The 16,841-nt window shown below is 34.3% G+C and overlaps 1 protein-coding gene across 9 annotated transcripts in view; it reads left to right on the forward strand.

Annotated features, from left to right (window-relative positions):
* Positions 1-16,841, forward strand: part of CCNT2 (cyclin T2) — a 38,350-nt gene that overhangs the window by 4,952 nt on the left and 16,557 nt on the right. For 5 of the 9 annotated variants that reach the window (XM_074363546.1, XM_074363547.1, XM_074363545.1 and 2 more), the window contains exon 3: positions 16,603-16,731. In XM_074363546.1, the coding sequence (XP_074219647.1) occupies positions 16,603-16,731 (129 nt within the window). Of the gene's footprint in view, positions 1-13,811; positions 14,255-16,602; positions 16,732-16,841 lie in introns of those variants that run through there. The other 4 variants (XM_074363542.1, XM_074363543.1, XM_045508874.2 and 1 more) reach the window with 2 other exon arrangements.

The raw sequence follows: 16,841 nt of genomic DNA on the forward strand, positions 1-16,841 counted from the left end.
AAAAAAGGCTATAATAAACCTTCCATCCGAGTATCTTAAGCCCCCTGCCCTGCAGCATTTGCTCTTAACAGTTTTTGTGTGCCCTGTCAGAAATACTTTTTGCTTGTGCAAGTGTATATGTATTTATCTTTTTTGTTTTTAGCACAGATAAAGGGTTTTGTTTGTTCTTTTAAACAGTTAGTTCTTAGATCCAGCACACAGCAGCAATGAGAACATGCAGAATTGGACTGGTTAGATGTGGCTATTTCTGGGGAAGTAATTTTTAAGATGGCACCAGAAATGGATAATATAGATTGACTCAGTGGATCTCAACCAGGGGCAGTTTAGCCCACCAAGGGACATTTAACAATGTTTAGAGACATTTTTGGTTGTCACAACTAAGGGAAGGGGATTTAGAAGCCAGGGATGCTGCTAAACATGCTACAATGCACAGAATAGCCCCCCAAAACAAAAAGTTACCTGGTACAAAATGTCAGTAGTGCTGAGCTTGAGAAAACCATGGGTTAACCTAAAGAGTTAAGGAGACTAAAGCTATGTCATTGTCATTAGATTAATTTTGAATGTTTGGTGAATTTTATCTGTTTTAGTAAGAAATTGCTTATTCTCAAGGACCTTAAGATCAAAGGACACATTTGTGATCTTTTTCTAATTGAGGGCTTTAAGGAAACTTTTTTGGTAGTCCTAAAATTTAAAGTTTAAATTTAGTTAAGAAATGTTGCTTTTCTGTGAAGTGCTAATGTGTTTCTTGGCCTCTTATTTGAGTTTGTTATGGCTTTTTAAAATTATATTAGTAAATATTTTAATAGTTTGTCTTCTAATTTTGTTTATGGTGTTTTTTGACATAAATGTTTTGTTAAGCAAGTCTACCAGCCTTTAATTTTGCTTTGTTTCATTACCTTTGTATTTCTCTGGAGATGTTACTGATTTCATGGGAAGAGTTTCTTGGTTGGTTTTTTGTTGTTGTTGTTGTTTTTCCACCTTAGGTTTATTTTGGTATGTGGTTCCTGAACATTTAAGGCTGATATCCTCTTTCTTACTGCAGATAAGGAAGAAAAGAATCATAAAGGTTAAATACTTTGTCTGAAGTCACACAGCAGCAGAGTGATAAAAGCAAAAATTGTACCCGCATCTATACTCTATTACTCATGCAGTTATCACTATTTCTACCTCAAGTATCTCTTACTAGGCATCTCTTCATAGCCCTGAAATTTATCACTGGAAGGAGTATGTCTAAAGCTTTTGTGATGTGCCAAGAAGATTCACCAACTTCTTGCATGAGAATTACCAGGATGCTCATGTAAGATATGCTTTAGTGGGCTATGTAATCAGAATATTGTGGTGGAACCTGAGATTCTCTACCTTAACAAGCATCTCAAGTGATACTAATGCATGCTAAAGTTGAAGACTATTGGTTTTTATTTTGCTTTTTCTCCTGTGTGTCTCGTAATCCATTGCTATACAGTCAGCCCTCTGTATCTGTGGATTCTGCATCTGTGAATTTAACCAACCACAGATCAAAAAGTATTTGGAAAAATGTTGGACAGTTTCAAAAAGCAAAATTTGAATTTACCTCATGCCAGCAACTATTTACATAGCTTCTGCATTGTATTAATTGTTATAAGTAATCTAGAGATGATTTAAAGTATCCGGAAGGATATGCATAGTCTATGCATCAATACTATGCCATTTTATGTAAGAGACTTGAGCATCCGCGGATTTAGGTACCCATGCAGGGGTCCTGGAACCAATTCCCCTGTGGCTACTGAAGGATGACTGTGCAATGATCATGTTTGATGGGAGTTAAATCAACATGTATTTCATTCCTTTACCTGCCAAAGTAAAATGTCTTTGAAATCTGAGTGGTTGTGTATATTATAGCTCACTTCTACTTCTGCCTTTTAATTTAATAAAGCAATTAGTCCAAGAATAGTCTCATGTTTGAAATCCATTAATACTGCCGGGAAATACTGCAGTGCTGGCCAGTAAAACTTTCTGCAAAAATGGATATATTCTGTGTCTTTTCTGTTCAAAAGGATATTTACTGACCAAACACATGTTTTCTGGATTGTAAATTTGAAAGTATTAGACTAGGTGATTTCTAAATTCCTTTTCAACTATGAATTGTGTGAATGAAAATGTATTAAGATCCCACTAGGTAATAGGCACTTTACTTACTGCAGCTGAGGTATTATCCTCCTGAGGAAACAGATGCAGTTGCTTAGTGACTTTCCAAAATCAAAGCAGCTTTCCTGATTCCATGCTGTAGTTCTCACTTTTGTCCAACCCTAATATGTTTTATGAAATAAGGCATGCTAACTGTTGATGCCAGTGATTTCTAAGGAGGAGATGAGTATACAAGTTAATAATGAAAATACTCTCCAATTTTGATATGCTTACCTCATTGGGCAAAATCCAGTGAAGTCCACTTTTGAATTAGGCCCCAGATTCCTCTTTCAGCCAGACATCAGTCTTAGCATTTATGCATTGAGCATCCCTATTTTTCCATGTGGTGCTTTCCCTTCACTTTTCATGTTGACCCTAATCTATCTGTCAGGTTGTAAGACTCAGCTGAAGTTCCTACGCTTCCCAAGATAACACCACTCTTTACATTTCTTTCTCCAACTTTATCCTTTGGGTCCTATTCACATCCTGTTGTATCTCATCTACTTGGTGTCCTTTAGTGCTGTAGCTAACTGTGCATATATGAAATGAAGTGGGTTTTTTTAAATTGTTGTTATGAAATAAAACACAAATGTATAAAACCACCAGATGTATATAGTTCAGTGAACTAATCTAAGGCAGACAATTTTGTAACCACCTCTCAAATCAAAAAAGGAAACTGCTAACAGCCCCAAAAGTGCCTTCGTGTACCCCATCCCAATGTCAGTCCTTTCCCTCCTTCCACAAAGGGAGGGAAAAATTCTGCATTCCTTGTCCATTAACAGTTTGATAGATCTCTTATGTCTCTCAGTGTACAGGCTTCTCTTCCTCTTCCTCCTCCTTTATTTTACTTAATTTTTATTAGACCCGTAGAGTTTCCATCCATCTGGGTTTTTTGCTGATTGCATACTCATGGTGCAGTTTATCATGTTCCTTTGTTCTTGTATTTCCTGCCAATTGCCAGTTGGATCCAGAAATTTGGTCAAGCTCACGTTAGATCCCTTTGGAGAGACTACAGTTGGTGTAATAATTCTTTCATCAGGAAGCACCTAATGTCTGATGGTCTTTTTGTGATGTTAGCAGCAATTGATATTCAATGCCTAGATCTTTCATTCATTGTGATACTCTTAATTCTATCATTTCTTAATTTGTTAATTGGAGTACTTTTTAGTAAAATACTCTGATTAATCTACTGTTTGGACACCCAGTGGTGCAAGTTCATATAGGAAAGGCAGAATAAATACTTGATTCTCTGTATTTACCACCTTGTTGAGACGAAGAATTCACATACCATATATTTCATCCATTGAAAGTGTACAGTTCACTGGTTTTTTAGTATGTTCACAAAATTGCGCATCAATTTTAGAAGTTTTTATTACCCCAGGAAGAACCCCTACACCCTTTAGCCATCTCTCCTCATTCTTCCCTGCCACACACCCCACCACCACCACCACCTTCCCGCCGCCTCTTCTGGACATCGTCTGAAAAATGGAGTCATACAATATGTGTTCCTTTGTGACTGGCCTCTTTTACTTAGTACATAATGTTTTCAAGGTTCATCTGTGTTGTAGCATGTATCAGTACTTCACTTATTTTTTTGTTGAACTACCATTATACCACATTTTGTGTATCCATTCATCAGTTAATGGACATTTGTGTTATTTCTATTTTTTGGCTATTGCTGCTATGATCACTTATGTATAAGTTTTTGTGTAGATACATATTTTGGTTTCTTTTGACTATATACCTACGAGTAGACTTGCTGGACCATATAGTAACTATACCTCTATGATTTGGGGTAGTTTCCTCAATATCTATTATAGCAAGATATTCCAGGCTCATCTGCATTTTCTGCTCCAATGCTAGAATGGCCATTTCTTTAAGAAATCCTTTTTTCTTTTAGTAAGAAGTGGTATTTCAAGACCACAGCCTGGACACCAGTGATACTCATTGTTACTGTGTGTGTCTTGTTTCTAGGCATCTTCAATGAACAGAGCAAGGAAATACATAGTACAGTAAAAATATATTCACTATGCACAGCAACATGTTTACATATTAAATATATGAATTATACAAAAAATACATTAACTGGGCTTGTTTTATATACATTTATTTAACATATATATTTAAAATACCCTAGGAGTTCATTCTGATTCAAGCAACAATAGCATTTTTTACTTAACCTCTTTTGTATTACATCTCCATGACCTTTAGTTCTGAAGGAAGTGGGATGACAATTTAAATGTTGCATAATCACTTGTTAAGTTAACCTCATATAACACAAGTAAGTCTCAGAATAACAGTACAGCCACCAGTGGTATAATTACTGAGAACAGTTAAAGGTTTTAGTTTGCTCTCCCCTCTCACACCTGATTTTTAAAAGTTGTATCTACATTATCTTAAATAGATTTTACAAAACTCTTTTAATCTTTCAGTCTTAATTCTGCATTGTATATATTGTTCACTACCAGTGCTTATGTTGGAGTCTCTGTAGTCATTTTTGATTCTTTGAAGTTCTCTTGAAGATCATGGAAATAATGTCTGAATCCTTGTATGTTTGATAACAGTTTATGCTCTTCATACCCAAGGTCAGTTTTGCTGGATATAAAATTATTGACTCATGCTTTCTTATTTTTGTGTGTGTGTGGGGAGAAGGTAATTAGGTTTGTTTGTTTGTTTTTAAATGGAATTATTTCTATGATCTTGGTGGGGTTTTTTTAATTTTAATTTTTTTTATTTATGTTTGGTTTTTCGGGGGGGAGGTAATTAGGTTTTAATTAATTTATTTGTTTTTAATGGAGGTACTGGGGATTGAACCCAGGACCTCAGGCATGCTAAGCACACACTGTACCACTGAGCTATACCTTCCCCCCAACTCATGCTTTCTTTTCTTTGGTATCTTAAATACATGGCAACTTTTTTAAAATTTTAATTTAATTTAGTTTAGTTTATTGAATTACAGTCAGTAACAATATGTCAATTTCTCGTGTACACCACAATGTCCCAGTAATGCATATGCATACATATATTCATTTTCATGTACTTTTCATTAAAGATTCTCACAAGATATTGAATACAGTTCCCTGTGGTATACAGAAGAAATTTTTTTTAATCTCTTTTTTCTTTTTTTGTTGAGGTATAGTCAGTTTACAATGTTGTGTCGATTTCTAGTGTACATACAGCACATTTCTTCAGTCATACATGAATATACCTATATTAATTTTCATATTATTTTTCACCTTAAGGTACTACAAGATATCGAATAAATTTCCCTGTACTATACAGAATAAACTTAACTATTTTATGTATACCGGTCAGTATCTGCAAATCTCGAAATCCCAGTTTATCCCTCCCCCCCCAACTTTTTTTTCCTTCTCTTTCCTGATATAAAGCATTGTTGACAGTTAAGATGGTGATTTATTTTTGCCTAAATAGCCAAAATGTTTCTTTTTCCTTTAAAATTCTTTTATGTTACTACAGTATATTTTCATGTTGGTTGTTCTGGGTTGATAAGCTCAGATGTGTGACGTGCTCTTTTTATATGTGATTTCTTATCTTTTTTTACTTACGTTTTGTGTCATGAAACTTTTTAAATGTTACTAGTTTGGAGATGTTACTTTAAATTTTTTTGGTGTTTGATTGTGGTAAAATATACATAATATAAAATGTATCATTTTAACCATTTTTAAGTGTATAGTTCAGTGGCATTAAGTACATTCACATTGTTGTGCAACCGTCACTGCCATACTTCTCCAGAACTTTATCTTCTCAAACGGAAACTATTCATTAATTAACCTCCACATTTCCCCCTCCCCCAGTGCCGACAACCACCGTTCTACTTCCTTTGTCTATGAATTTCACTATTTTTGATACTTCCTATAAGTGGAATCTTAAAATATTTGAACTTTTGTGTCTGGCTTATTTCATTTAGGATAGTGTCTTCAAAACTCATCTTTGTTGTAGCATGTGTCAGAATTTCCTTCCTTTCCAAGGCTGGATAATATTCTATTCTATATTTACAGCACAGTTTGTTGATCCATTTATCTGTTGGTGGTCAACTGCTGTGATATGAGTGTACAAATACTTGCTCAGTTCCTTGCTTTCAATACTTTGGGTGGGGTATATACCCAGAAATGGAATTATTGGATCACATTGTAATTCTGTTTCATTTTTTGAAGAACTGCCATACTGTTGTCCACAGCAACAACACCATCTCATATTCCAACTAGTAGTGTACACAGATCCAATTTCACATCCTCACCAACACTTGTTCTTTTCTGGTTCTTTGATAATAACCATCCTAGTGGTGTGAAGTGGTATCTCACTGCAGTTTTGATTTGGAATTCTTTTATGACTTCTGGTGTTGAGCATCTTCTCATGTGCTTACTGGCCATTTATTTGGAGAAATGTCGGCTCAACTCCTTCGTCCATATTTTATTTGGGTCTTTCTTCTGTTAAGTTGTATGAGTTCTACATAAATTCTGGATATTAATCCCTTATCAGATACATGATTTCCAAATATTTTCTCCCATTCTCAAGGCCAACTTCCCTTCTATTTTTTCTTTTGTTGCCTTTGCTTTTGGTATCATATCCAAGAAATCATTGCCAAATCCAAAATTATGAAGCTCTTCCCATTTTCTTGTAAGTTTTTTTGTTTTATTTCTTACATTTAGGTCCTTGGTCCATTGAGTTAATTTTTGTATATGGATTTTTGCATTTGAATATCCAGTTTTCCCAATACAATTTGTTGAATTTTTCATTGAGTAATTCTTTCTGGTGTGATTTTGTTGCTTAGGGCCAACTCTTCTGATTTTTTCTTATATATCTTTGTATAACCTAAACATTTTTTGTTACGCTTTTTTGAGAGATTAGTTTTCCTGAACTTTAAGTAGATATGCTTCAGAGGGGCTTTTCTAACTTGACTGTTACTTGAGTGATATTCAGAAATGTAGCAGATTGCTTTCTGGGGTCTCCTGACTGTGTTCCCCTCCTTCGTATTTATTTCCACTTTGTCTTGTAACTGTCCCGCCAATTATCAGTAGTGTAAGGAGATGATACACTAATTTCCAATCTCTCCACAATAGACTGTCATTTAAATGTACTTAATAGGTTTAAATCTTTCTAGGAAAATAAGGATTTTTTAGGAATAAGTCACTTGAAGTTCGTTCTGTTAAAAAAAAGTGGATGATCTATCTGGGAGAGTTCAACAGACGTGAAAAAGCATATGTGGTATTCTTGATTGATTTTTTTCGAACTGATTCTGAAAAGAACTCTAGAAAAGTTTTCAAAACGCTTTCATGTTATTTTGAAATATGAAGTTCTGTCTAATTACAGGAATGCTGACTGATGGAATGTACTAACTATATCTTATACAAGTCTTTATAAAGTCTTCATGAAGCAGCTTTTTTACCCCAAAATTAGATGGTTGTAAAAATATTCAGAAAGTTTAGACCTTTTTTATGCACACACATATACATGTGTCTTTTAGTCTTAATAGTTCTTATGCTTCTATGGTGGCTTTAGCTCATTTGTACCAGAACTAGGGGGAGGGTATAGCTCGGTGGTCAAGTGCATGCTTAGCATGCATGAGGTCCTGGGTTCAATCCCCTGTATAATCAATCAAATTACTCCCCCCCAAAAAAGAAAAGAATAAAAAAACAAAACTAAGAAACTATTTTGTACAATTTGATAATGTAGTAATTCTAAACTAAGCATGGTCTCTAGAATAGAGCAGATTTTTACATTAACAAATATGCAAAGAATGCATTAGCCATGGCACACAAAGGTCTCTGTAAAAAGACTGACTTTACTTAATTTATAAACTTATTTTGAAGGCAGAACAAAGATGTTTTTAGTACATAGAATTGTTTACGGTAATTTTTGAAGAAAAACAGATCACTGTACGTTCCAGGGAATGGGGAAAATGATAGAAACTGCTTTACATACCCTTCAGCATTTTGGGGCATTAACTTTATACTTAAATAAAATTATGGTTCTAGTTGTAAAACTGGCATATTAAGTACTTTTTATAGATGGGAAATTTTTCTCTAAATTATTTGAGTCTGAAACAGGGAAAGAAATGAATGAGGACTAGAAATTCACCTACTTACTAATTTTTAAATGTTAGGGCTTTAATGGCTTGTGTTTAGTGACAGTATGCTGTATGTTTACATGACAGTAGTTATTCCACAAGCATTGAGTGCATATTAAGTGACAAGTAGTAGGCAAACATGGTGTTTATTTTCTTATAAATAAGTAAGATACAAATTGTGCTTTTCCTCAGGGACTTGTATTCTAATGGGAGAAGAAAAAGCTTGTCTAATATGGTAATGACTAGAAACAATAATCATTTTGGGCTATTGCTTATGAACATTTTAATACATTTCAATGTGTTTTATATAATTTTAATGAGTTTTCTCTTCAGAATGCCTACTATGGCCCTAAACCTGTGCTCTCTAGTATATATGTCTACATAGCCACTAAGTAGAAGTGATTAATTTCCCACTTTTTACTATTTTAACATCATTATTAGAAAAATTTAATTACATTTGTGGCTCACATTACATTTCTATTTGACAGTGCTGGTTTGGGCTATAAACTCAAACGTAATACTAGTTGACTAATGAAAAGTATAGACATTTGTATCTATCAAGTAAAATTACTATTGGAGTCACATCACAGTATTCTATAGAGAAGTGTGCACATTCCAACTCGTTTTAAATTGAGGGCTCATTCAGAAGTTGGAAAAATAGGAACAACAATTCTTTTCTGGTCAAGAATCTTAAGATCATGAAAACTGACGTAGTTCCATGCGTGGAAATAAATAGCTGAGAGAACAGGGGAAGGAAGTTCTGAAGATTTGGAGGCAGTCTTTAAATGTGTTGATTCAGAGAGGATACCAGATTTCTACAAGCTCCCCACATCCTTAGATGTTTTAGATAGCTTGTATTGCTCTTGCTCGGTGATTGGTGTTTTGAGTGCCTGATAGGAATAGCTATTTGAATTAAATGATATGGTTCAGTTTTTGTAGACTTAAAAATCTGTTCAAGTTATTTTGTTAGCCGAATTAATGGTTTTTCTTTAATGATTGCATAATTCAAATGCCAGAGTTAATCATTATTTAAGAAATGGATATATAACTTCTGAAAACGAAACCTAATTTTACTTTTAAATTAGCAAATGTGTGATAAAGATGTACATAGTTAAGAGGAACGTTGTTTAGTAGTATTTGTTGTGCTATCATTAGGCTGTTGAGTTCCTTGAAATCTCCTTTGTTAGTATGTGTACACCAAATATTTAAAAGGATTGTCTATAACAGCTCCTTTTTTAAAAACATCTTTATTGAATTTAAATTCACATACCGTAAAATTCATCCATTTGGAGTGGGTGTATTTATAGAATTGTACAACCATTATCACAATTTAAGTTTATAATAATTTCATCATCCCAAAAAGAAACCTTGTGCCCATTAGCAGTTCACTGGATTTTTCTCCCCTCTAAATCCTGGACAACCATTCTCTGTCCCTTTGGATTTGCCTATTCTGAACATTGCACATAAAATGTAATTATGCAATATATGGCATTTCACTTAGCATGTTTCCAAGATTCACCCATAGTGTAACATATATCAGTATTTCATTCCTTTTTATTGCTGAGTAGCATTCCAGTCATCATGTGGCTATACCTCATTTTATTTGTCCATTTATCAGTTTATGGACATCTAGGTTGTTTCCACTTGGTTTTGCTATTGTGAATAATACCGATGTGAACATTTGTGTTTGGTGTGAATGTAAGTTTTTGTTTCCCTTTGTACCTGGGAGTGGAATTGCTAAATTATATGATAAACATAGACCTCAGTCATATTGGATAGCTTTTAAAAGACATTTTGAGAAACTGCCAAATTGTTTTCCAAAGTATTCATACCATTTTACCTTCCCACAAACAATGTAAAATTATTCTACCTTCTCCACATGTTTGCCAACACTTACTGTCCTTTTTTAAAATTATGACTATCCCATTGGGCCCCTCTCTCCCTGTTTGGAGGTGGCCCGCACTCTGTCTATGGAGCGTGTACCTACTTTTAATCTGAGCACCCAACCCCCACACCTCATGGCCTTTCTTTTGCCTTTTGATGTATCTCTCTGAATAAATCTACCTTCACTCAAAAAAAAAAAAAAAATTATGACTATCCCAGTGAGTATACAGTAGTATCTCATTGTGGTTTTGATTTGCATTTCCATAATGATTAATGATATTGAACATCTTTTCATGAGTCTATTGGCCGTTTGTGTATGCTTAACTTTTGAACAATGCAAAGTTTAGGAACCCCACCCACACACAGTAGAAAATCTACTTGTAAGTCTGCAGCTGGCCTGCCCTCCATATACATGGTTCTGCATCTGTGGATTCAACCAACTGTAGCTCCTGCAGTACTGTAGTATGTATTTATTGAAAAAAAAATTAAGTTATAAGAGATATTTATGTCTTGTGGATAACAGTCCTTATCAGGTAAATACTTTGCGGGTATTTTCTTTCATTCTGTTGCTCTTTTTTTTTTTTTTCACATTCTTGATACTGTCATTTATAGCACATGCATCCAATTTATTAACATTTTTCTTTTGTCACTTGTGTTTTGGTACCATATCTAAGAAAGCATTGCGTGATCCAAAGCCATGAATATTTATTCCTGTTTTCTTCTAGTTTTTTTATTTTTCAGTAGTTTTAGCTCTTAGGTTTAGGTCTATGATCCATTTTCAGTTAGTTTTTGTTTGTGGTGTTAAAGAGGAGAATTGACTTCATTTTTTACACGTGGATATATGGTTGTGCCAACATTGTTTGTTGAAAAGATTATTCTTCCCCCAGTTGAATTGTTTTGACACTCTTGTTTCAATTGACCATAAATATAAGTGTTTATTTCTGAACTCTTTCTTCTAGTCCATGGTCTGTATGTCTTTATGCCAGTACCACGTAGTCTTGATTACTTTAGTTTTGGAAGTTTTGAATTTAGAAAGTATGAGTCTTCCCAAGTTTGTTCTTTTTCAAGATTGTTTTGGTTATTCTGGGTCCCTTGCATTTCTGTATGAGTTTTAGGATCAACTGGTCAGTTTCTGCTAAAAAAAAAAAAAAGCTGGGGTTTAACAGGGATTATGTGAATCTGTAGGTCAATTTGGGGAATTGATCTTTACAATATTAATTCTTCTGTAATATTTGTTTTTATTTGTTTAGCCATCTGAAGGAAAGTGGTCTTTTTAAGGTTGATATGATGTGTTTGAATACCTGTGCAATGTTAATGTTCTTATTTCACAGTGCTGTATGATTTCTTATGGGCTGGTAAGAGCTGGACATGTAAGGAAGAGTAGACACCACCTTTTGAAATGCCAAGGGTATTTTAAAATACAGATTGGGTTTTTTTTTTTTCATCTTTGTAGCAAATTCATGATGGTGGGGTACCCTCAATAAATTTTAAAATGTCAAATTGTGTTCAGCATATTAAATATATTTAAATATAATGTAATTACTCTGGAAATGAAGCCTCAGTTCTTTATCAGTACTATTTTTCAGCATTACTGAATGCTAGTATTTTTCAGTTTTTATTAAGCCAGCTCTCTTTTAAATGTAACTGGATGTCCCAAATAACAGTCAGCCTGAAGATTTTTTAAATTCTCTACATAAATTTTCTTATGTTGACAGTATTAAATTCATATATAATTAATATGGGTAGGAAAACAGCTAAAATGCCGGACTGAGTTAATGACATTTTCTGTAATAGTGAAATGCCATTCCTTTCAGTGCAGCAGAAATTAAGGATTTAAACCACTTTCTAACATTGTACTGGAATTTTGGGTTAATTTGTTCACACTTGGTAATCTTTCTTAATAACAAATGGGCATTTGACGTGTTCCATTTTTTTCTTTGTTGAGGGAGCTGTTTTCCCTTACATCTAAGTTTTTACTTCACTTTTCCTGTTCTGGGATCCTCTTTTTGTGGGTATTTGCTGAAGTTAAACCATTACCACTTTATTGCCTTAGACAAGTGATTTCCAAATTTTGAGCTGTGGCACCTAGAACTAGCTGGACATCTATTAATAAAGCCTCTTCAAAGCAAAGAAAATAGTTATCCTAATCTTAGACAGGAGACAGGTGGTACTGGGGCAGTTAAGGGACAGGGAAGAAACGGCCTCACTAGCCTATAGGACCCAAAGATGAAATATAAGAACAGATTGTTGGTAATGTATTAGCAGGTAGAAAGCAAGCTTGGAGGTGTTTTCCTTGCGTCTGTTAGGGCTTTTATTAGATTAGGAGATTTAAAGTTTAAGAGTAATAATACAGCTATAGCTAGTTCACAAAGTGTATGTGGAAAATTAATTACTAAAGAATAAAGGACCAGAATAATTCATTCATTTGAAACTGACTGATACACCCATTTTCAGTGACTTAGAAATTACCCAAGCTTCTTGTTAATGCAAACTGACCTTGCCTCTAGCTATCAAGGTTGAAGCCAGCAGCAGAGAGTAAAGATTGTCAGTGAGGACATCAGAAAGGGGAGACTGCAGCCAGGAATGGGCAGAAGGAGAAAACATACAAAGAAATAGAAAAAGAGGAAAGGGTTAAAAACAACTGCAGGGAGAAGGAAAGAACAAGTATAGATATAATCATTGAAATAGTATCAATTATCACATTATCAGCGTTTGAATCTATAGTTGGGACTACAATGGAACCTTTTAAAGAACGGAGTTTAACCGTGGAAGGGAGGTGAGCAAGAAAGGAGGGAATTTTAAAGAGAGGGTTAAATCACTTTATAAATTTAAGATCAACATTAACAATACACAGTTGTTGTTTCACTTTTCAACATAGTAATACTAATATTTGAGTTGTATTACTATGGGGCACTATTCTAAGTGCTTTACATGTATTGATTCCTTGAATCCTCACCACAACTTTATAAGCAGATGCTATTTCTCCCGTTTTACAGATGCGGAAACTGAGCCACAAAGAGAATAGGTAATTTGCTTAGGCTAGTCAGATAACAGAGCCAGGATTCCACAGAGGCAGTCTGACTACTGTGCTACAGCTGGATTCATCACCTCTACCTTCCCCTCTACATCATTTGTATGGTACATTTCTGTAGAAATTTGTCTTGTTTTGAGAATGTAATATACCCTTGAAATAGTTGTATGTCTACTAGAGTGGCAAACTCTACACGCTATTTAAAAATCTGTTTTTCTTTCCTTTAGTTATAGTAACTTGAGAAAATTTATTAAACTAAGTACCAGAACACAAAAGATGGATAGTGCATGGCCCTGTCCCCAGTGCACTGAATCTCAGTTTGTAATTGTTGGTCATTCAAAGCAATTGAGTATCTACTCCAGTATTGGTGTGTGTTCTTTGACTTTGAACCAAGTTTGCTAATCAATGTTTGTTGCCTTCAAAAATATGCTCACCTTTAAAAGCCACAGACCAACTAGTAATATTGTCATTACTTAAACCTTTTGGAATTTTTTGTTTTTAATAAGCCACACAACAAAATCAGCTTTGCGTACAAAAAGTAGTACCTAGTTTGATTACCTTAGTCATCCTTAAAATTAAAGCCTCACATGAATATTCACAAAATATTTATCTAAAAAGGTGTTTTGTTTTGTTTTGTTTTTACAGCCCTGATGGAGTAAAATGTTTGCAGGCAGTAGAGGAGGAAATGTGAATGGAGTTAGTGGATTTCACCAGGAACTTTGGAAGAGTGTTGGGTATTAGTGTTGCACTGGAGGAGGGTGAGAATTGAGCCCTATTTAGAGGGAAAACAGAAAGACTTCTGTGAGGAGTATGGGTAAATAAACCAGGATTCTACAGTGAAGATCACTGCTTAGCTCCTTGAATACTTATTTTTTTAATTATTTGTATAATTTTAGAATCATTCACTAGTATGCATATTTTGTTTCCACTGAGACTGTCTTCTGAGGAGAAGAGTTATGTCCTTTGGAAGTACTTCTTGATATTGAGGTTTACAAAAAGTCTGAAAAGGATGGACCTGTGACTGGGAATCCTAAACGATTTTACAAAGAAAAACACATTGGAGACTTTAAGAAGTGCCTTTTAGGCAAGTAAGCGAAATTCTGGATCATCTGGCAGTTAGGAAGGCAGTTTAAGTATTAAGTTCAGTCTAATCTGACTTGAGCCTGTATTGCTTCCCTCTGACAAATAGTTCCACCATTTGCAGGTTGGGTTAGCCATTCCCCCCTTAGACATGGAGATAATAAATGAGAGATTGTGGGAAACTAAAGAGTATCTTCATTTTATTTATGTTTTTGCATTTCTTACCTTGGTATTGGCTGTTAGATTTTTATTGTAACATTTGGAATACTTTGAGTTTAATATTGGTGCATTTACATTAATATATGAATTATCTGCATGTCATTCATTCAGGAAGTATTTTGAACAGCAGCCGCACAATGCTAGATAATGGGACCACAAATTAGTCTGTGTCCAAGCTGCTTCTAGACTGGCAGGGCAGACAAAATGAGTAAACCAGAAGTTAGAATACAGTGTAAGTGCAGCAATAGAGGGATGCACTGTTTCCTGTTGAATAAAGAGTGATTCGCTCTGACTCAGGAGGACCTTGGGAGGATGTGAATCTTTTGAGTTAAGCTTTTAAATAGAAAAGGAATTAGTCAAATAAAGTAGACAGCAGTGGTAAGACATTTTCAGTATGTGGGAAAAATGACAGATAGAACCAGATAGAAGATAATTGTCCACTCTCAGTTATCTTATACTTTCTACACCTCAGGAACCCCCCTGCACTGCATGGCTGCTGTTTAACTGGTATTTCAAGAATAGTAATTAATTTTGGTATTCCTTAATTAAGTCTGTTGTAAAGAATAATAGTTTATTCTATATCTATGAAAACTAAGAGTAAGTTGCTTTTTTGAGCATTCTCAATTTTTTTTAAACCTTTTCCTTGTTGTAATTTTAACTTTGAAAGATCAAAAATAAGTTGAAATTCCAAAGTGGAATTATTTGGTCCTTTTAAGGTAACATTTCTGGTTGTTTGGAGCCAAACTCACTTAATTTTAGGTCTGCTTTGAAGATTTATACACCAGGAAGAGAACTTTGTGAAGTTACTTTTACTCTAGTTACTCATCTGCAAATGAAGTTGGACTAGAGAAGGCCCCTTTCAGATCCAAAATCCATTGATTAATTTTTTTTGTCTCATCAGTGATATTTATAAGTTGTTTTAAAAGCTAAGAAAGGGTCCACCTTCCCTGTGTCAGAAATTTTCTCGCTATGGAGGGTACATCTCAAGCGGTAGAGCACGTACTTAGCATGTACGAAGTCTTGGTCAATCCCAGTACCTCCTCTAAAAATTAATTACTTTCTCCTCCCAAAACAATTAAAATATACAATAATAAATAAATAAAATATATTTTTTTAATTTTCTCCTTACGTTAACTACCCAAGTCATGTAGTGTAATTTATGTCCCCCTCTCTCTCCTTCCCTCTTCCTTTTAGCGTTGTTTCTGTACAGTGATTGATAAACCCCTCAGATGCAGTTAGACTCAGATGTTCGTCTCTTGAAAAATAATGTACCTGAATCTTGACACTTAGAAACTGTCTTTTCATGACAGATATCTTGTATATAATCTTAGAATGTTATGTGAGTTTACAGTGTACCAGTTTTCTGAGTCAGCAGTTATTTGGCTTATTACTAACTCTGGGGGTAAATATTTGCTCAAAATTGGTGTTTCTCTTAGTATCTTATAGTGCTTTTTTTTCTATTTCTATCCCAAGAACATAACTTACTAAAGCTAAAAAAATTAATTTCTTCATCTCCATTTGGCAAGGTTTCTACTCTTGCATTGTCTTACATGTTTATTCCCTGGTTTTTAAGTTATTTTTAATATTGCTGTGTTGAGGTAGTAGATATTAGGTAGCAGTTTCATGTGAGAATCGTCTTACTTTGCCTTGTAGATTCTTTTTCTGTCTCTTAAGCAAGATTATATAGCTCTTAGCCACACAATGAATCATTGATTAAAAGAACCCTATTAAGTAGTGACGGCCCCAAAAAAGGGAAAATCTGTGTATACTTTACCCACTTTTCTATTTTCTTTCCTTTTCTTTTTTCTTTTCTTGGTTTGGCTTCATTATTTAGCTTGAGTTTTTACCTCCACAATGTTCATTAATATTATTTAAATTTTCCTTTAGCTAAAGGGTAAGTCTTTTTCCTTTTAGTATTCTACTTGTTGTAAGACAAGTAAAAACACTATAAACTGGGGTAACTAGTTCTATTTAATGAATAGCTTTTTAAAAATTTACATCAATCTTCTCATAGCCCAACTTCAATACATACTACTAATGTTGCATTCCTTTCTTGCACACCCCCTCCCTTTAGAAAATAGAAGGTGTTTCCGAAGTGTATTTGTTTTTAAATCACCAAATTTTATCTTTTCTGCAGATAATATCACCTACTGCATTATTTTTGGCTGCAAAAGTAGAAGAACAGGCTCGAAAACTTGAACATGTTATCAAAGTAGCACATGCGTGTCTTCATCCCTTAGAGCCACTGCTGGATACTAAATGTGATGTATGTAAAACTGGGTGTTTTGGATTTTCTTTGTAAATCTGAAACTTTTTCATTATTTAGACCTAATAAAAAATATAATTCAATTAGTGTTGCCTTCCAATCTGCTTATT

Source organism: Camelus bactrianus, chromosome 5, assembly GCF_048773025.1.
Source record: "Camelus bactrianus isolate YW-2024 breed Bactrian camel chromosome 5, ASM4877302v1, whole genome shotgun sequence".
Classification (NCBI taxonomy): domain Eukaryota; kingdom Metazoa; phylum Chordata; class Mammalia; order Artiodactyla; family Camelidae; genus Camelus; species Camelus bactrianus.